The 20,301-nt window shown below is 39.2% G+C and overlaps 1 protein-coding gene across 1 annotated transcript; it reads left to right on the top strand.

Annotated features, from left to right (window-relative positions):
• Positions 1 to 1,763: 1,763 nt before the first annotated feature.
• Positions 1,764 to 19,207, top strand: LOC133460648 (lysine-specific histone demethylase 2). The gene is made up of 21 exons (XM_061741335.1): positions 1,764 to 1,935; positions 2,191 to 2,318; positions 3,990 to 4,111; positions 4,186 to 4,275; positions 4,422 to 4,533; positions 4,627 to 4,740; positions 4,822 to 4,860; positions 5,690 to 5,882; positions 5,963 to 6,147; positions 6,938 to 7,108; positions 7,199 to 7,273; positions 7,370 to 7,504; positions 10,045 to 10,216; positions 10,890 to 11,017; positions 11,472 to 11,603; positions 11,702 to 11,776; positions 14,215 to 14,331; positions 15,186 to 15,311; positions 15,438 to 15,560; positions 17,359 to 17,511; positions 18,366 to 19,207. Exons 1-21 carry the CDS (start codon positions 1,920 to 1,922, stop codon positions 18,447 to 18,449), a joined length of 2,490 nt encoding a protein of 829 aa, XP_061597319.1. The 5' UTR covers positions 1,764 to 1,919; the 3' UTR covers positions 18,450 to 19,207.
• The last annotated feature ends 1,094 nt before the right edge of the window (positions 19,208 to 20,301 follow it).

The raw sequence follows: 20,301 nt of genomic DNA, 5'->3' as shown, positions 1-20,301 counted from the left end.
TTTTATCATATGGGGACAGATAATTTGTGCTGATTACAAATAATATAATATATTACAAATAATAGCACTGACCAAAACACCTGCAGAAATACTGCAGGAATGACATAGCAGCAGTTACAGTAAATGCAGCCTTCTGTAAGCTTTAAATATCCACTGGGCTTACATCAAATACATCAAAACACAACAATAAAAAACAGTTTTCTGAACTTATCAATATGCCTCTGTCCTTCATAGGATAAGTAAAATGGATCACTGCAAAAACTCAAAATATTAACAAGAATATTTGTCCTATTTCTAGTTAAAATGTCTCATTTTAGTAAAAAGATCTCATTACACTTAAAACAAGACTCATCACTGGAAAAAACAACAATTTTCACCTGTTTCAAGTAGATTTTCACTTAAAATAAGTAGAAAAATCTACCAGAGGAACAATATTTATTTGCTTGTAATAAGAAGATGGTGTTATTTTTCTGGTGATGACTCTAAATGTTGAAATAGCATTAATACCACATTCATTGATGAAATGACATAAGGGATGGAAAGGGGGGGTGGCAGTTTTACAGGGGGGATGATTTGGACCGTTTTTATTTCAGGGGGGGTGCCATACCCCCTCATCCCCCCTCAAATCGAGTACTGTATATATATATATATATATATATATATATATATATATATATATATATATATATATATATATATATATATATATATATATATATATATATATATATATATATATATATATATATATATATATATATATATATATATATATATATATATATATATATATATATATGTATATATATATATATATATATAAAGGCCTGTTTATATCTATGGGTGCGAGGTCCGTAATTGTGTCCGACACAATATTGTCCTCACTCAGGATTTAGTTTGATGTCGGTTTAAAATAAAAACCATGTAGAGGGGATAACAACAAGGTAAATTTAATAGAAATGTAACTTCGGTTTTTTTGTTGTCACCAACAACAATCAAGACCTAACGCAGGGAGCCTGAAGCTCTGTTGCCATGGTTACTGCGTGACACGCATGGAGAGCGACGCCCACTTCCGATGAAAACAGACTGCATAGAATTTTCTCACAACAATAAAAGACAATTTTCTTGACTTTTATAAGAACATGGTAAATGTAGTATAACATTTAATTTCGGTTAAATTTGGTTAACTTCTGCTTTCATTCTATATGCCATTTATGACAGCACTGTGATCATCTTGTTTCCATGAATAGAATAGAATAGAATGGAATAGAATAGAATAGAATAGAATAGAATAGAATAGAATAGAATAGAATAGAAGACTTTATTTATCTCCCAGAGGAGAAATTCAGTCGTGCAGCAGCCAAAACACACACACGCTTTATACAAATTTTTTTAAATAGAAATAACCAATAAATAGTTAAATAATAAAAAGAGCAATATAAAAAGTAGAAAAAGAGTATGTACAAGAGAGAAAAAAAAATAGTAAACACCAAAAAAAAAAAGGATAATATTTACAAAAAATGTACAAATATTTTCAAAAATACTTGAGGTATTTGAGGTATTTACTGGTTATTGCACTTATAAAGAGGCAGGTTTATTGCACATGGGTGGCTACAGTTGGTTATTATGAGATTCTTAATAAAAAAATTATCACAAAACAAAAAAAAAAATGTGTTGTCACCGTCGATAAAAACCAAGGGAGCCCGACGTGCTGTTGCCATGGTTACTGCGTGACACGCACGGAGAGCGACACCCACTTCCGGTTGAAAACAGGAAGTGGTATTCCGAAGCAGCGCCGCATTGATTTTTCTCACAACAATAAAAGGGAGACCATTTCCATTGTTTTTCCTCGACTTTTATCGCAGACGGACAGTCGTGAAAAAAAAAGTCGCGTCTAAAACGAAGCTCTGCCGGCGGCGATGCTGTCGGACGCAGGTTAGAAAGCTCGCTCCGCCACATGCTACATGCTAAAGTGACAGCCTGGTTTAAAGAGCTGGATAACGTGTCCAGCTCCATCTGGGCTGTTTACTAACGCGTTCAGCTCGTTTTTGCTCACACGTTGGCACAGAAGAGTTCAGCAATCTATATATGTATCATTTGTATCTGAGATAAGACCTTTATCGGCTATGAAAGGCCTGTTTTGATCAGGTGTGATTGTAGTGCCTCCTAACAGTCTGTTGTTGCTCCCAGACTATCCCGGGAACGCTTCTGGGGCTCGCAGAGCCAAGAAGAGGAGTTCTGGGGACTCACCGGGGGACAACCAGACCCTGCGGTCCTCTGGGAGGCAAAAGCGCAGCAGCAACCCCCCACCTGGACAGGTGAGGTTTGCTCCAGGGAACATGTGCTATATCTGTTTATCTGTTTATATAAAAAGGATCCCCATTAATCTTCACAATGGGAAGACTATTCTTCCTGGGGTCCACACATAGACATACAAAAGAACAATAATACAACTCAAAAAGGGTGAAAAACATTCACTAGAATTCCTGAAATAATAAATTGAAACAAAAATAAAAGATTAAGTAACCAACCAAAAACCATCCACATCTTAAGTAACAATATTTTATCACCAGATCTGTATCCACTTTTGAGCATAATATACCTATTCCTATACTACCATACTATATATACACTCATAGCCTACAGTAATTTAGAATATATTTACTATTACATTTATAATATACTTACAATTTGCAAAATAATCACAATATATACCTAGGACCGATCATGACTTCCTTCTGAACCATGGTATCCTAGGTTAGAATCGGGATTATTTTATTACTTGCTGCAATATTCCCCTGGTAGTAAGTTACCTATACCCAAAAAGTGAAACATGTCACTTCTATTCAATCAACATTGTTTTATATGTAAAGTCATACGTCCTGAAACAACAAGAACAACACTTATCATGTAAATTACAATCTCAGGATCTTTGAGAGGAAGACTCAATCTGAGATATATATATATATATATATATATTGGCATTTAGAGTTTGTTTGGAAAGTAACCGAGTGTAGGAGTTTGGGAACAAAAGAGCAGAGAAACGCTTTTTGTGGACGAAGATAAAACTTGCGTTGTTTATTCCAGTCTCTCGTTACTAACTGACCGTTACCAACGGTAACAGAACACTAACAGAAAACACATCGTCATCATTAATAACGGCTAGATTCTTGTGAATTCTAACCTACTGAAACTAAACAGTGTCCTGCTCGTGAGTGGCCACTACAAGAGTACAGTTTATCACGATATCATGTTGATATCATGACATTTCAACATATCATGCAGCCCTATTTTGCTCTACTTCACAAGTTTCATCTAGTGGCACCCAAATAAGCACAATGCTTTTATAAATATTGAAGTAAACATTCTACAATGTAATATGAATGAGCAATGATTACACCACAAATAGCTCTTTGGATCAGTTGGCAGATTCTGAAATTGTGAATTCACCTATAAATATTGCTGACCTACTAAATTAAGGATTGTGGACGTGTGCCTCCACCTTTTTTTTTTTTTGTCACTTTGTAGTTGTTTTTCATCTGTCAGTGGCTGTTTATCGATCCTGTGTAGTATTTTTAAAGGACAGTTTTGTGGCATATTTGCTGTCTCATGTTGGTTGATAGTTTCTTTGAAGTCTTCATGGTTTTTCTTTCTCGTTCACAAGCTTGTGTTCTTGCTTTTGAGTTTCAGCTTTAAATTTGGTCATTTTTGTGTCCCTCTTGGGTCTTTTGGTGTGACGTTTGGGGATTTGTGTGTCAGTTTGTTAATTTCACCTTTATTCATTTACTGTACATTTCCTCTGCAGCTCATTTGGGTTAATTTGTATGTCTTTATGGGATTTTCTTTTTGGGATTATAGACTTGAAAGAAGTCTAAAATAGGACCATGAACCCCTCACTTCTAGTTGACCTGTTTAATCTATCCATGACATCAAGCTTTCATTGAGCAAACACTATATCTTGTCTTTGATAACACACGTCTGGATTACAGAGTAAAAGAAAAGCTACCGATACAGAGGAAGAAGATGACCTGTCTGAGAAGAAGTACAGGAAGTGTGAGAAGGCTGGATGCTCGGCCGTCTACCCTGTTTGTTTTGCAAGTGCATCGGACAGGTAGTGTAACAGGAATCAGACCTTCCCGTATTTATTTGTGATTGTCAATAACAGCAGCTCTTCTCTTCTTTAAGGTGTGCAAAAAACGGATACACATCTCGCTGGTATCATCTGTCCTGTGGAGAGCATTTCTGCAACGAGTGTTTTGATAACTACTACAGAAGGTAAAACAATAATGCTTCACTGACGGAAACACGTTTAAGGTGGTATTTATGGTTCTGCTGTGTCAAGAGCAGCAGAGGAAACCATTGTGTTTTCTAGGGTCTGAGAAGTGAATACAATAATGTAATCCACCTTCTCCACATGGCAGTCACAAGGATGGCTACGAGACCTTCGCCTCGTGGAAGAAGGTGTGGACCACTAACGGGAAAAGCGAGCCCAGTCTTAAAGCCTTCATGGCAGATCAGCAGCTTCCATTCTGGGTGTGTGGAGCAGCTTTCCTTCATCCAGTCTGAGGGACTGAGTTAGGATGAGTTCTCTGTGGGGCGTAAATGTTCATTTTATGTTTCTTTCAGGTTCAGTGCACAAAACCTGATTGCAGGAAGTGGCGTCAGCTGACCAAGGAGATCCAACTCACCGCCTCCCTGGCTGCAATGTACCGCTGTGGCATGAAGTTCAACAACATCAAGGTAGAGGGGTGAACTAAAGCATCAATCAATAATCCAGATGATCGACTATGTTTTTCATCCAGCTTGTTTGTTTGCCCACAGACTGAGGGGCCCGACCACTGCTCCCAGCCAGAAGACTTGGTAAGCTGACAGCACTATTAATATTACTAATATTATTCTTCATGGCTCTTCTATCAACACGTAATTTTGTAATTATGTATTTTTTTACTTTTTTTACCCTTTCCCTGCATGTGTGTGTTAAGTGTACTGCTGCTGCACAAAGTGAATTTCCCCATTGAGAGAGAAATGAAGGACAATCTAATCTTATCTTACAATCATGGCCCCAGAGTGGATTTTGATAAATCAATAATTATCATAGATGTGTGAGATCCTTAGGGCAGCACGTGGCTTAGTGGTTAGCAATGTTGCCTCACAGAAAGAAGGTCCCCGGTTCGACTCCCAGGCCCGGCAGGGGTCTTTCTGTGTGGAGTTTGCATGTTCTCCCCGTGCTCACGTGGGTTCCCTCCGGGTACTCCGGCTTCCTCCCACAGTCCAAAAACATGCATATTAGGTTAATTGGTGATTCTAAATTGCCCATAGGTGTGAGTCCTGTGATGGACTGGTGACCTGTCCAGGGTGAACCCCTGCCTCTCACCTGAAATGAGCTGGGATAGGCTCCAGCAGACCCCCGTGACCCTGCAAAGGATAAAGCGGGTATAGATAATGGATGGATGTGTAAGATGTAAGATCCTACCTAATCGGTCTACCTCAGATACATAAGTACATAACAACTTTAATTTTCTAGCTGATACTTAAAAGTAGGACTGTAAATGCTAAGCATTTACTTACCAGAAGGACTTTTGCAGTTACTGCTTCTGAAAAAATGTTGAATAATTGATTAGTTCCTTGTTGTTGTGGATGAGACTGGTTTCTTTATCAAGATCTGGCAACGGTTATTTCATCCCCACAGAGGGTTGCCGAGGTAACCGACACCTGGTGGCACTCGATGCTGATTCTGCCGCCGCTGCTGAAGGAGAGTCCGGCCGGCCCGTTTCTTGCTGCGTACTACCCCGACTGTGTGGGAATGAGTCCGTCGGGGGTCTCGGGCAACGCCTGTCTGTCGGAGCTGAGGGCGGATCACTGCAGAGCTGTGCCGCAGACGGGTGAGTTTGAGAAGCGATTCAGCAGCCGGGGAGGTTCTACGGTACTACCGTGGGGTGCTAATCAGGACTGTACCCCCCAGTTCCAGGCCTGTGTCCGTACTTCCAGCCCTTCTACCAGCCCAACGAGTGTGGGAAGGCTCTGTGTGTGCGGCCGGACATGATGGAGCTGGATGAGCTTTACGAGTTCCCAGAATTCTCCCGCGACCCCACCATGTACCTGGCTCTGCGGAACCTTATCCTGGCCTTGTGGCACAAGAACTGTAAGGTAAACCAACTATTTGATGAGTATAACGTGTTGCTGTTAGTCTATTTTTATCAGTTACGCCTCCTAGCCAAAGTGAAATCTTTTTTAAATCGTCACGACCTGGAGAAAGCCGTTCACGCTCTAATCAGCTCGAGATTAGACTATTGTAATGCACGATATGTTGGCGTCTCCAAGTCCTGTATTAGCCTTCAACTAGTGCCGAAACCAGCTGCCCGTCTTTTAACTAACACTAAAAGATGTGAGCACATCACTCCGGTCCTCTATTCACTCCATTGGCTTCTTGTCCAAATTTTAATGTTTGTTTTTAAAGCCCTCAACGGCCTTGGCCCACCCTATTTATCTGAGCTTTTAACGGTGCGTGAGCATGGCAGGGCGCTCTGATCCTCAAACCAACTGTTGTTGGAAGTGCCCAGGTCAAAGTTCAAGCGCTGGGGTGACCAAGCTTTTTCAATTGCCCCCCCGGCTCTGGAACAAGCTCCCCTGCAACTTACGCACCCTCCCTGACCTGAGCCTTTTTTAAATCAAGGCTTAAAACCTATTTATTTAGAATGGCTTTTCATACCCAGTAGTGGTGTGGTGACACTTTTTACTCTTTTTCTTTTATTCTATTTATTTTTTGCTCTGTCTTATGATTGTATGTTGTATTTCTGTATGTTTTATTCTGTAAAGCACTTTGGCTCACCTAGAGGTGGCTGTAAAGGGCTATATAAATAAAGTACATTTACATTTTACAATCAACTCTAAAATACAAAAAAAAATTATGATGACAATATTTTTTTTCTCCTCCAAGGAGGTGCTGACTCAACAGAAATGTGCTCAGCACATTATTGTTCGAGGGCTGGTGCGCGTGCGCTGCGTGCAGGAGTTGGACCGGGTCCTCCAGTTCGTGACCAGGAAGGGCCTCATCAACACCGGGGTCCTGACAGTGAAACGGCCCCTGCTCCCTGAAAGATACCGCTTGGTGCGTTTCTTTTCCTCTTCATCAACTCGACACACCAGCATGTCAGGTTTTATTAGGTCCATGCTCACATTTCTGTATCATTCCATGCAGAAGAACGTCATCGTCATCGGTGCCGGGGCCGCCGGACTGGCTGCTGCACGGCAGCTGCAAAACTTTGGCTCTTCAGTAACAACATTCACCTTAAATTCAGCCATTTGAACCTATTTCTTCAACTCGTTTTTGGCCCGTTGTCATGGTGAACCTCTTCCTCCCGTTCTGCAGGTGGTGGTGCTTGAGGCGAGGGCGAGGATCGGCGGTCGGGTGTGGGACGATGCATCTCTGGGCGTCATTGTGGGTCACGGTGCTCAGATTGTCAACGGCTGCGTAAACAACCCTATCGCCCTGATGTGTGAACAGGTAACAGTTAGAGGAAAATCAGAGTTAAAACTTAGATGGGAAGGAGTTTACACCTTTTGATACTTTTAATTTGAGTTTCGACTGATGTGCTTGCAGCAAAATGGCACTTAATGTTGGTCTGGCCAAGACAGGCGACACGAGAACTCAAATCATCACAGGGCTTTTATAAAATCAAGGAGAGAGTTGGGGAACATTTTACAGCGAAATAAATTATTATATTGTTGTTTGGAGAAAAAAACAACAGTTGGTGGATTTTGTTGTGGCTGAGGAGTGGACCAATGAAGACCTGGAAGAATCTGACCACGTTGTGCAAAATTATGAGCAAAGGCAGCAGGAAGACGATAGATCTCCATGGACTGGATGTTTGTTTAACCAAACATCTCAGTCAAATGCCAAAGATTGACATTCCCAATGTATTGGGTGACTTGTCAGCTGACAAGTTAAAGACATTCAGGGACTAAAGAGGGTTACTGTATGTCTGTGTGTGTGGTCAGATTCAGCTTCACCTCAGTCTTCCTGGTCTTCATTTGCCCCCTCTCGTGTCAGGTGTGTTTCTAGAGCCACTGAAAACGGCTGAAATTAAGCCTCTGCTGGAAAAGGCAATCTTGACACAAATGGACAATTACAAGTCAATCTAAAAACTTTCAGTTTTTAAGTAGGATCATTGAAAAAGCAGTTTTTCAACAGCTAAATGACCTTTTATCCCAAAACAACTGCTACAATGCCTTCCAGTCAGGTTTTAGATGGCACCACAGCACTGAGTGTGTTTGACACATATCTGAATACAGACGGTGGAAACATGTCAGTTTTAGTTTTACTGGATTTCAGTGCTGCATTTGATCCAGTTGATCACATTATTTTATTCAAACCACTGGAGAACTGGGCGGGTCTTTCTGGACCTGTACTAAACTGGTTCAAAATGTACTTAGAGAACAGGAATTACTTTGTGTCAATAGGTAACTTTACATCTGAGCAGACAAGAATCACATGTGGAGTTCCCCAAGGTTCCATCCTGGGACCTCTACTGTTTAACATCTACATGCTCCCACTGGCACAGTTTATAAAGAACAACAAAATAAACTACCACAGCTATGCAGATGACACGCAGATATATATAGTCACCAGGAGACCGAGGCCCTGTACACGCTCTTGGTAATATAAAGATCTGATGTCTCAGCAGGACCTGGAGACACTAGTCCAGGATCCATCTTTAGCAGCTTGATTATTGTAACAGCATCTTTACAGTCCACCTTAAAAGTCAGTTAGACAACTGCAGCTCATTCAGAACTCTGAGCTACAGTCCTCAGTAGGACCAACAAAGTGGACCACATCAGTCCAGCTCTGAGGTCTTTACTCTGGCTGCCTGTCCATCAGAGGACAGACTTTATAGTTCTGATCCTGGTCTTTAAAGCTCTGAATGGTCCAGGACCAGAACACATCAGGGACCTCCAGACCCAGTATGAACCTTCCAGACCCCTCAGGTCATCTGGATCTATTTTTATCAGTTCCCAGAGTCAGAACCAGACATGGAGATGCTGCATTCAGCTTCTATGCTCCACATGTCTGGAACAAACTCCCACAAAGCCTCAGATCAGCTGAAACAGATTATTAAAGTCCAGTTTGAAGACTCACCTGTTCTCAGCTGCACCTGAGTAAAGATCCACACCTGCACTGGTACTTTAACCTTCAGTTTCAAAACTGGATCATACTTTAACTCCTGGTTTTATCTATTTTTGTTTGAATTTTAAATAATAATAATAATAATTATTATTATTATTATTATTATTATTATTATTATTATTATTATTATTATTATCTGCTTTGTGATGATGTTTTAATGTCCCTGTAAAGCACTTTATTCCACCAACATTTTTTTCCCCCACAAGTATGTAATTGCTTTTACTGTAAATTGTCCTCTAAATCTCTCCTTGATGTTGGTAGGAAACTCCTAGTGGGAGACTTTGTTGCTGGCTGGATTCTCAGTGCATGTGAAATAAATGTGGGTTGTTTTATGCTGAGCGTGATTTCTACAAGCCAAGAAGACTTACAGACCCCAGACCAAAATAAAAAATGTGTTTGACTGGAAGAGTCGTGGTAGTTTTTAATCCTGATGCAATTCTGTGGAAGCTGAGGTCATGAACTTTTGCATCTACTGACAGAGATTTGCGCAACATTTGGTAATCGGCTTGTACAAACTTTTAACGAGGTGCAGCAGTAAGGCACACCCTGTACAGTCTTTTTTTTTTACACTTTCTGTAGATGTACAAATTTAAAATGAGCCCGGTTTGTCTGTGGGAACTTCATCCACACTACCACTTACGAGCAATAACATTTTTGAGTCTTGTTGATTGTTCCAAGTGCTGATGTTATTTGCCATTTTCCTGAAAACACATATTCTTCTCTCACCTGATTGTTTTAAACTCCGTACAACGACCAGACCTACGGTTGTTTTGTCCATGAACTCTTACTTTTAATGCAATTCTGTAAGTGTTCTGGTAAACAGAGTTGTCACCTCTACAGTGGTCTTGTCTCTGCTGCAGATGGGCATCAAGATGCACAAGCTGGGAGAGCGCTGCGACCTGTTTCAGGAGGGCGGGCAGGTCACTGACCCGGCCATCGACAAGCGCATGGACTTCCACTTCAATGCCATCCTGGATGTGGTGTCGGACTGGAGGAAGGACAAGTCCCAGAACCAGGATACGCCGCTGGGAGGTGCTGGACCGCTTTCATCTGTAATACAAAAACTGAAAAATAACAGTCGTTACACATTAGCATGAAAGGATTTCTTTCTCATCTTCTTTAAGTTGTATAGATATTTGATAAACAACAGTGAGGTTTTTACAGAAATGATCCAAAGATGGCTCTGTTAAGATTCACTATCCATTTTTTTTTTTTTTTTTTTTTTTTTTTTTTTCCTAAGATGTATTTGGGTTTAAATACCTTTTTTTTTGACAACATTTTCCTATTCACTGATGAGTATGATGTGTTGCATAAACATGCTCGTGGCCTCAGGGGTCAATCCTTGGTCATGATATGTTCTTCCTTTTAATGAACCTAATTCAAAGATGTGGTTGTTTATTTCATTATAGTTGCTCAATTTTTACTTCTCTGCATTTGTTTGCCTGTTATCAACCGGCTACATCTAGGATCTACTTTTCTTTCCGTTTAATCAAAGTGTGGCCTGGTACTGTCCTCCAAAGCAGGACTTATTAGCATTAGACTTTTTCCAGCAATTACAAATATTTTTTATATAGTTTTATTTTGCCCATATTTTGTATAACTATATGAAATCACATATTTTGCCTACATATTGTAAAATGTGTACCTCACATGGCTTTGCGGTGCCCTGCTGTGTGTGTGATGTATTCTTTGTTTTATCCCACAGAAAAGGTCCAGGAAGTAAAGAAGAATTTCCTCCAGGAGTCCGGGATACAGTTCACTGATCTGGAAGAGAAAGTGCTGCAGTTTCATCTCAGTAATCTGGAGTACGCCTGCGGGAGCACGTTGGATGAGGTCTGAGAAACGTGCTGGTATAATCCATATGTTTGTGTGTCGTCTGAAAGGAAAGCCAGGCTGACGTTTGTGCTTGTAGCCATGTCTGACTGTGTCATGTGCAGATTTTTTAAGGCCTCAGTTGCGTCACAGATACAGATTGATATCAAATCATACAGATTACCCATCTTTGTTTCAACCCAGCTTCACATTGTTCTGCGATCGTTGAACCTCTACAGTTAGCAGCACACAGCTGGATTATTCATCTCAACAGATGCACCCCTCACAGAAAAGAGGATGGAGTCAAGTGACCAAAGCCCCTCTTCAAATATTATCCCTGTGATAGTTTGACTCAATTATGTTAAAGACATTTCATTAATGGCCCAGAAAATACTGTCATTTAAGAAAAAAAACATGGCTCACATTTTGTTTTTGTGAGTTTCTTCATGTTTTGGAAATGTTTGTGTGTTTGTAGGTATCGGCACGATCGTGGGACCACAACGAGTTTTTCGCTCAGTTCTCAGGGGATCATACTCTGCTCACGACGGGCTACTCCGTTTTACTCCACAAGCTGGCCGAGGGCCTCGACATCCGCACCAACTGTCCGGTTTGTCACCGTTTTTATCCGGCTTTTCTATCGCAACACTAAATCTTAATCCGGATCTTATTGTTATAGTTTTTTTTTTTTTCTTCTTCTTGAACCAGGTGCAAGCCATTGACTACTCAGGTGACATTGTAAAGGTTAAGTCCTCTAATGGGTCCCATTGGACAGCCCAGAAGGTAAAAACCAGTTGTTTCTCATCTCTGTGATGCTGAATGATTTCTACAATCAAGGGTAACGTTTGAAAGGCACTTTATGACATAATATTACTTCTGACCACATGGGGGAAGAAGCATAAGACGAGAGCTAATTTAATTTCAACATCCAGTTGTCAGAGTCCATTTAAATGTGGGATGTTAAAGGAGCATGAGGCTCCTTTTTAAGAAATGAGACTCTGTAGCGCCACCCTTCACCACGACGGCCGTCGGGGGTACTGCAGCCAACAGCGAAGCCGGCACGGGAGAACGGGGAGAACGTGCATGCAGCGTCATGTGACGTCACATCCGCAGCCCAGCGCGGGAAATTCCGGCCCGGAATTGCAGCACATTTTGCAGCACACAGCCTGTTCAAGGCAACGGAGAGATACACTAGACTAGAGGGCTCATTCGTTTTGATTTGGAACGCTTCATCTGACATTATTACTACGTATACGAATTTTTTTCATAAATCCTGCCTCAATCCTGCCTCAAGCTCCTTTTAAAAAGTGCAGTTGCTTGTATTACCACTAGGGGCTGGTTTCAAAGGTGAGTCAGTCTCTGTGTTAAAATGAAAGTTTGCCCCCCCCAGTATTGCGATTAGGATTTAATATGGGTTTTTTTTCCCCCATTTTCAATAAAACCTAATGGATGATTTTAAAACTAACACAATATTATATACATTTAGCATCAAATGTTCCATCTTTGATTAAGGTCTTGCATATTTTACTTTAGTCAGTAAATACACCATACAGACTAATAATAATGTAACTAAAGCTTTTTTCTTAACAAAATGTTAATATGATTACTTCAGACATCACTAACCAACAGATGTACTACCTTGAAGATATAAAGTTGAAATATAAAGTTACAGACAAAACAAATTTGAAAGTTAATTGGTTATTTTTAATAAAAACTCTTAAATAAGGGGACCAATGAAAACGCAGAGAAATTTAAATATTTAAAATTTTCACAAATCAAATAATAAAAAATGTAACCTGTCCCAGAGTTAATTGTGGTTTTTCAACTGGTCCTGGTCTAAGGGTGGAACCAGCGGTGGAACGGTCCTTTAGTCTTGTGGTGATTCAGAAACTATTTTCTCCTGTTCCATTTCAAATTGGGAGAATTCGACTCATCAAAACGTTCAAAGACATTTAGTACAGATCTGATGTTTGTTTATAAGCAAAGTTACATAAATTACAAATGTCTTACTCCCGGTCTGTGACGACGTCTCTGACTCACGCAAAGGATAAAAAAACAAAAGGTAGATCAGATTTGGGCGCTACAATATTGATGGTTTTAATCAGAGTTCTTAGTATCCAATATCCCACCGCGAGAAAATAACCACCAAGGAGTTTCATTGGCTTAATTGCTTAAATATTGTTTTAATTATTCTCAACAACAAATCATGAGAAATGTTTGTTCTCATGAAGTGTGTCTCGTGATACAGCACCGGCTTATACACCAGGGCTCAGCTGGACAAGTTTAACTCCTGTTCGACAAGCACTCAACATTTTAATCATGCAGCCTTCATACGTGGCTCTCTGGGGTTTTAGTTTATAGTGATGGAAGCTTGTAGTTTCACTCCATCCTGTAGCAACGTTAGCGCGGCTGGCCCCGCACGGCTGACGCATCTTCTTTAAAAAAAAAAACAAAAAAACAAACAACCCCCCACCGTGGATGTGCTCTTCTACACTAAAGTTTCAGCTGATCCGATATTGAGTAAAATTCAGGCTGGTATCAGCGATACCGATACATTGTACAAATACACCTAATGTGCCTGGTAAATCTAAAAAAAATTGGTGTATTTTAGATAGTTTAGAAATACAACACATCAGAGTCACTTATTTAGCTATTTATTTTAAAGTCAGAAGTATACTGAGGTAGTGGCCTCATTCACGATACAGCCGAGCTGTTATAACAGAAAAACCAGACTATTTGAAAAAGGTGTTTCCATCACTAAAAAAAGATCCTAAGTAAAATAATGGAACCATTAAAATAAATAAGAGAATAATAAACAAAAATAAGAACTACTATAAAAATTAAAATGGAAAAAAAGTAGTTCCCACCAGCAGCGTATCATTTAGACAAAATCTGAATAGTTGAGTTACTTTCCACCATATTCCTGTTAACGATAAGCATCACTACAAATGACTGAAGTATCGATATTTTAGTTTGAGAATTGATTTTGGAGCCTACAGATCTGGTATCGGAAGTATCGATATTTCAGTATTGATCCGCACATCATACTCGTTAGCCCAGACCCTTCAGCACACCAGCTGTATGCGCCCCCATGTGGTCAGAGGTGGTCTTGCTGAATAGAGTGGATCAAAACCTACATACTGTAACTTAAATATTGAATCTATGTATTGTTGTTGACGGGTGACGTGTTTCAGTTACTCTACCATCCTCTCTTATTTCAGGTCCTAGTTACGGTCCCGTTGTCGTTGCTTCAGAAGAACATCATTAATTTCAACCCTCCATTACCTGAGAGGAAACTCAAAGCGATCCACAGTTTGGGAACCGGCATCATAGAAAAGGTGATTCACGGGTCTGTTATGACATGATAACATGTCTCCTTTTATTCAGGAAATCTTTTCTTTTTTTTTAATGGAAAGTGACATTAGTGGCCTCCCGTGTTCGGGAAAATATATATATTGTAGGCTAGTAGCGATGCGTCAATGACGTAGGCGTGTTGGAGCATCTGAAGCCACGGCCCCTCATCTCATGGACGGGACAATAATAATTGCAAAATATAATAAACTAAATAACTGCGAAAATGAACGTCACATGATCAAATTATGGTATGTATCAGCTCCTACATTTCATGTTTTCTGGTCATAACTCCATTTACCGGCATAAAAAAACGTTTGTATTCGTTTTTTTTTAGCAGAAGCTAAAGTGCCACTGGAAAATGATTCCTACCGAAAACAACTTTTTTTTTAGTTCCATCCACCATGGAAAAGTTCCTTTCGTGATTACGCTTTTTTATGTAATTTAGTGTGAAACTGTGCCCTGATTTATCCAAATATGTTATTTTTAACACATTTGGATAATAAAACACTGCACGGCACAGTTGGACTAAGAATAAACAGGTTGACCATTTTATTTTGTATAATTTTATTCAATATTTTTATTTTGCAAAACTGTGTTCACTAAACTATATTATTAAAGATTTTTTTTATGTTTATTTGATACATCATGGTTTTTATTACTCGAACAACAGAAAAATAATCTTTAGAATAATCTTCCAATTACTCGTTAGATTAGTCGACTAATTGATAAAATAATCGCCCGATTAATCTTTTTTTTTTTTTAAATCATTTCACCCAGCACTAATATATTGGGAAACTTTGTTGTTGCAATTGATAAAACTTTGTCAAACTTCCTCCAGATTGCCCTTCGATTCCCGTACCGGTTCTGGGACAAAAAGATCCAAAGTGCTGACTACTTTGGTCACATCCCTCCGGCTCCTGACAAGAGAGGCATGTTCAGTGTCTTCTATGACTTGGATCCAAAGGTTTGTTAGTCATTTTATAATTTTATCTTGTTCATGTTCTCATGCATCTTTTTTTTTTTAATGACACATTTTTAAAAGCAGCTGGTCAGAAAAGGCTGAATGTAATCTTGTTTGTTTTTTTTCAAGGGGAAACAGTCCGTCCTGATGTCTGTTATTTCTGGCGATGCTGTTCCTGCTGTCAGGGACATGGAAGATAAGGACGTGGTGGAAGAGTGCGTGAAGGTTCTGCGGGAACTTTTCAAAGAGCAGGTAGTTGTCTCACCTTTTGATGAATGAGTCTCACAACTTAGTAACTCTTATAGTGGGATGAAAATGGGAGAATTTGTCCAGGAACTAAGGAACCCGAGTGTATTTCTGGTCCCCAAAACCTTCTCTGGTATAACTATTCTACTCATTTTCTTTTTGGGTAATATAATGAAAATCATTGGTATAACCTGAACCTTTAGTACAGTATATACAGTATTAACCTTTAGTAAATATGACCATGAGAAGTACAGGTTTTCTCTTTCTTACAGGTATAGTGTTTCTAGCCTTAGCCACGCTGTGTCTTGGTTATCTGACTCACAGCCGAGGGACTGCTGGAGTGTAAAAGTGCAGATGAATGAGTAGCTTGTTTTTCTCAGCATTAGTAACCTTAGTTATACTCCTGGGAGGACTCCTTTACAACAAGGACAAATGCATCCAGCTTCAGCGGCTGATAACACATCCAAACCAGTTTCTGCCTTGACAGGTCTTAGCTACTAAGAATAAGATCTTCCTTTCTCAGGGCAGCTCCTTCTTCCAGGTTATATCTGTTATATCTGTGTGTCCAGTGCAGCTTCAGAGGAGCAGAGAATAGATCGTTTTGACTTCTGCTTTTCCTCCGCTTTGATCAAAAAACGAATCTGAGTGGATGTTGGACTTCTCTCTGGTATCTCCTAGTATCAAGTCTATAAACCGAGGGTAGAGGATTACATATGCATCTCTTTCTTCTGCTTATAGTTCTTCTGGTCGCTTTGAATTAAACAATAGATACATTTCAGTTTATATCCCAAGTGTTAAGTGTTGTGATGACAATTATCCAACCCCTCCCACATCTCCCATATTGAGGCAATATTGTCTGAAGAAAAATAATAAATAAATAAAAAGCTTGGATGATGTACTAGGCAGTGGGGGAAAAAAATGGTGCTTGAAACAAAATAAATGTACTATGTTTGATCTGGTAAGTAAAGTCGATTCTTTCTGATAATGAAAACGCAACAAACATCCCTCATCTCTAACCTTGATCATATCGACTGTGTACAATCTGGATCATCTCTGCCTTCCCAGGTGAAACATGGGTGATTAATCAAAGAAAAGCAGTGCTTAAAACCTGGGGGGCGGTTATAAAATGAGATGATTTACAGGCTGAACAAACAGACAGGCCATGGACGGATGCTGCGGTTCTGCTTCTAGGCTTTAGATCAGCTTCTACACTGATTTCCTGCACAAACTAAGAAAATGTAAACAGTCACAGGCTGTGATGATCAAACTATCCAAACACTATTTTTCTGAAGCATACAGCAGAATATAGATCAATGAAATTGTGGAATTCTTTACCATGTTTTACTGTATATTGGAATGTTTCATGTATGATTTTTTTTTTTTTTTTTTTTTTTGCTTTAAGATAATGATTTACATGTACGGTAAAGTTTAATGTAGGTTTGTCATGTTATTTCGTTTTCTTTCTTTATGTCTTGTTTTTAACTGTATTTTTTTAATGTTTTGTCTTTAATGTAGACCCCAGTAAGACTAGCTGTGTTTAAGGGCATAGCTAATGGGGATCCTTACAAATAAACAAATATCCAGATTAGTTGTCAGGGCAGCGTTCCCTTATTTAGCTGACCTCGACATTTCTGTCTTGTAGAAAACTGTGGACCGTCATGGTAACACAATAACAGCATCACCTTGATGATGCGCTCTTGAACACCAGAAGCTGCCGGCCAGCTTTCATGTTGCACGACTGTGTGACGTCCCTGATATTCTGCAAATATGAGGCTGTCATTTATTTGGTCTTTACATTGAACAGGACATCCCTGATCCGACTAATTACTTCATCACACATTGGAGCGAAGACTCATGGTCCCAGATGTCCTACAGCTTCGTGAAGACGGGAGGCAGCGGAGAGGCCTACGACATCTTGGCTGAAGACTTGCAGGGAAAAGTGTTTTTCGCTGGCGAGGTAAAGCTGCTTTTGAAAATTTCCAATTGAATAAACTTGTAAGTATTCATACCTTCAGATATGACATTGATTCATGCAAATTGTCTGAAAAGGGGTATGAGAAAGCAACACTTATTTATTCATACCCCTTCTCCCTCTAATTGCCCTTATAGTAACCTTCCTGTTTGATTTCTACACTAATATCCTAATTCCCAAAATATAACTAAAGCTTTTAAAGCTACTCTATGTGAAACTACCACCTCTGACCACATATGTGCCTGCTGCGTTGACAAGAGCTACTGACAGTGTTGTGATAATGAGTGGGGACGGTATGGTCTGTTTTGTTATAGCTTCTTCTTTTTTCTTTTAAATCCTTCATGTCCAGAATCATGCGTTACGTGTAAAAGGTTTTGAGGTTCATTTGTTTCCCTTTTCCACCCGTTTGTTACCTCATTTCACTGGTGAGTCCTCAACTTAGATTTATTAGTGAAATATATCCTGTTGTCACTTTATGGGGAGCAGATTTAAAACACAGAAGTGAATCCATTTTTAGACAGAGGTGCTGTGGCTATACCTGGAGGATGATTTCCATTACTAGATTGTTTTTTTTCTTTAACAATTCAGCTCTTACTCACTGTATATATCCCACAAAAGTGAATGCACCAAGACTTTCCGTTTGTAAATGCGACTATTGCAGTCTAATGTGGATAAACAGAACCTTTCAGGGCAGCTGTGACTCTCAGTTAGCCACTATGACCAGCATTTTGCAGCATATACCATCTTATGTTTATTATTAATTTTTAATTTTTTAATTTTCCCTTCTGCATAATGTCTTTGACCCTGTTTTTAATCCCTTTATCGACATGTGTTACCAGGCCACCAACCGACACTTCCCTCAGACGGTAACGGGAGCCTACCTCAGCGGGGTCAGAGAGGCCAGCAAGATGACTGCTGTTTAATGTGGCCGTTTCGCAGTCGAGGAAAACACCAGCACAGACTCACGGGTCGCGCAGAGCAACACGCCGCCGATAAACTGTGATGCCTAAATCACTCTGGGAGAAGTTATTGCTGTGGGTGATCAGCCAAACATCACTGGGTGCTTTCCAGCTGCAGGGTTGAGTCGGGCTCTCCCGGACCTGCTTTTATACACCTATCAGCAGAAGAGTTCATTGTATAGTTCATTATATTTATAAATATCTTTGAGGGTTATGTACCAAAGTTTGTAGAACTGTAATCATTTTCAGTTGTACTTTTTGTTGTAGACGTGTTGCTACACAACATCGAGTGAATAATCGGTTAGATTTTTAATTAGAGTACTTCTTCAATAGTACTTTTGATTTAAAATAGTAAGAAAGTAAACAGGTAAACACCACCCGGCAGGGAAATAATAGAAGAAAACGAGATTGGACGATTTTGATCATGGTTGGGGAAGAAAGACAAAACACCAGCTAACTTTGGGAGAAATGCTACTTTTCACTCCTAAAAATGGGCATTGCTGATTCCTGGACTTTACAACATCCTCTTTTTCTGATATAAGTGTTGGTTAACAAGACTGTCAGTTTCATCTTTGTCGGCATCTGTGCATCTATATGACCAGGTCTTGTTTCTTGTCTGGCATCACAGCGATTGAGTATTTATATTGTATGTGTGAAATAAACTTTGTCACCTGCCATCATGATTAATTTTACTTGTGGTTTAAATCGTTGCTCCTTTCCGTCTTCCTGAATCATTAAATTGGGTCAGAATAGCAGCTTATTTTGACGTCAATTGGAGTTTTACTGGAAACATCACTTTGGTATCTGATTATTAGTTTTTAAAGGTTCTCCGCTGTACGGATTAATTGATTTTAAAACGTGCGGATTCATTCAACTTATCAATTTTTAGTTTGATTTTGGAAATACATGTTTTTCTATGCTGGTTTAGATACTGCCCTCCATGGATGATTTCTGCGGCACTTTTTAACATCTGTAATGATGAGTCGCCATGACAACGGAACCTTGTTTTTATGTTGATGTGGACATTTTTTAAGAATAGCTAATGGTCAGAAAGAGACCTCAAATGATTGCTGCCACGACTGAAGGACCTCAACTGACCTAAATACAGCACAGTCTGCTCTGTCCATTTTTGAAAGCAACGTTTGTTGTCCAACTGAACACCAAAGTATTTATACTCTTCCACGTGATGTGAATTGTGTTGTTAAAATCCACAATCATTTCCTTTTTTCATATTTTTCACATTTTCTATATTTGATCATTATTTTATGTCTCCGTTCTGCGTCTTTTTTTTAATATAATCTCTAAACACAAAGCAGTTACATTCGTTTAATTTAATTAATTATTATTATTATTTCTTGGTTTACATTCTTGTTTCCTCCATTTGCATGTATGATTCTAACCCGGTTTTGTTGCCCAGCAACCCCGGATCGTAGACCGATGACGTCACAGGATGCCTCCGAAACTAAAACGGAACATTTTTTTTTTTTTTTAATTGAACACAATTTATAAACAAAAACACACATTTATACAAACTGCTTGTGTAGGAAATACAATACAATTTAAGAAAATAGAACATATTTTGGGAGGTATCATGAACAAGAGACATACACACAAACAAGGTAAACATAAAATTATAAAAAAAACGGTAAGGCATTTTAAGGCAAAAAGCATCGACATTTCAGAAAGACATTAAAATAAATAATATATATCAATAAGATATATCAAATAAATTTGATATATCAGTTAATTTTTTATGCAGTTATTTGACTTAATTTTTTTTATAGAGACAAAAAACGTTTGAAATCATGTAAAAAAC

Source organism: Cololabis saira, chromosome 15, assembly GCF_033807715.1.
Source record: "Cololabis saira isolate AMF1-May2022 chromosome 15, fColSai1.1, whole genome shotgun sequence".
In the NCBI taxonomy this organism is placed as follows: domain Eukaryota; kingdom Metazoa; phylum Chordata; class Actinopteri; order Beloniformes; family Belonidae; genus Cololabis; species Cololabis saira.
This window is presented reverse-complemented; position numbering and strand designations above follow the sequence as displayed.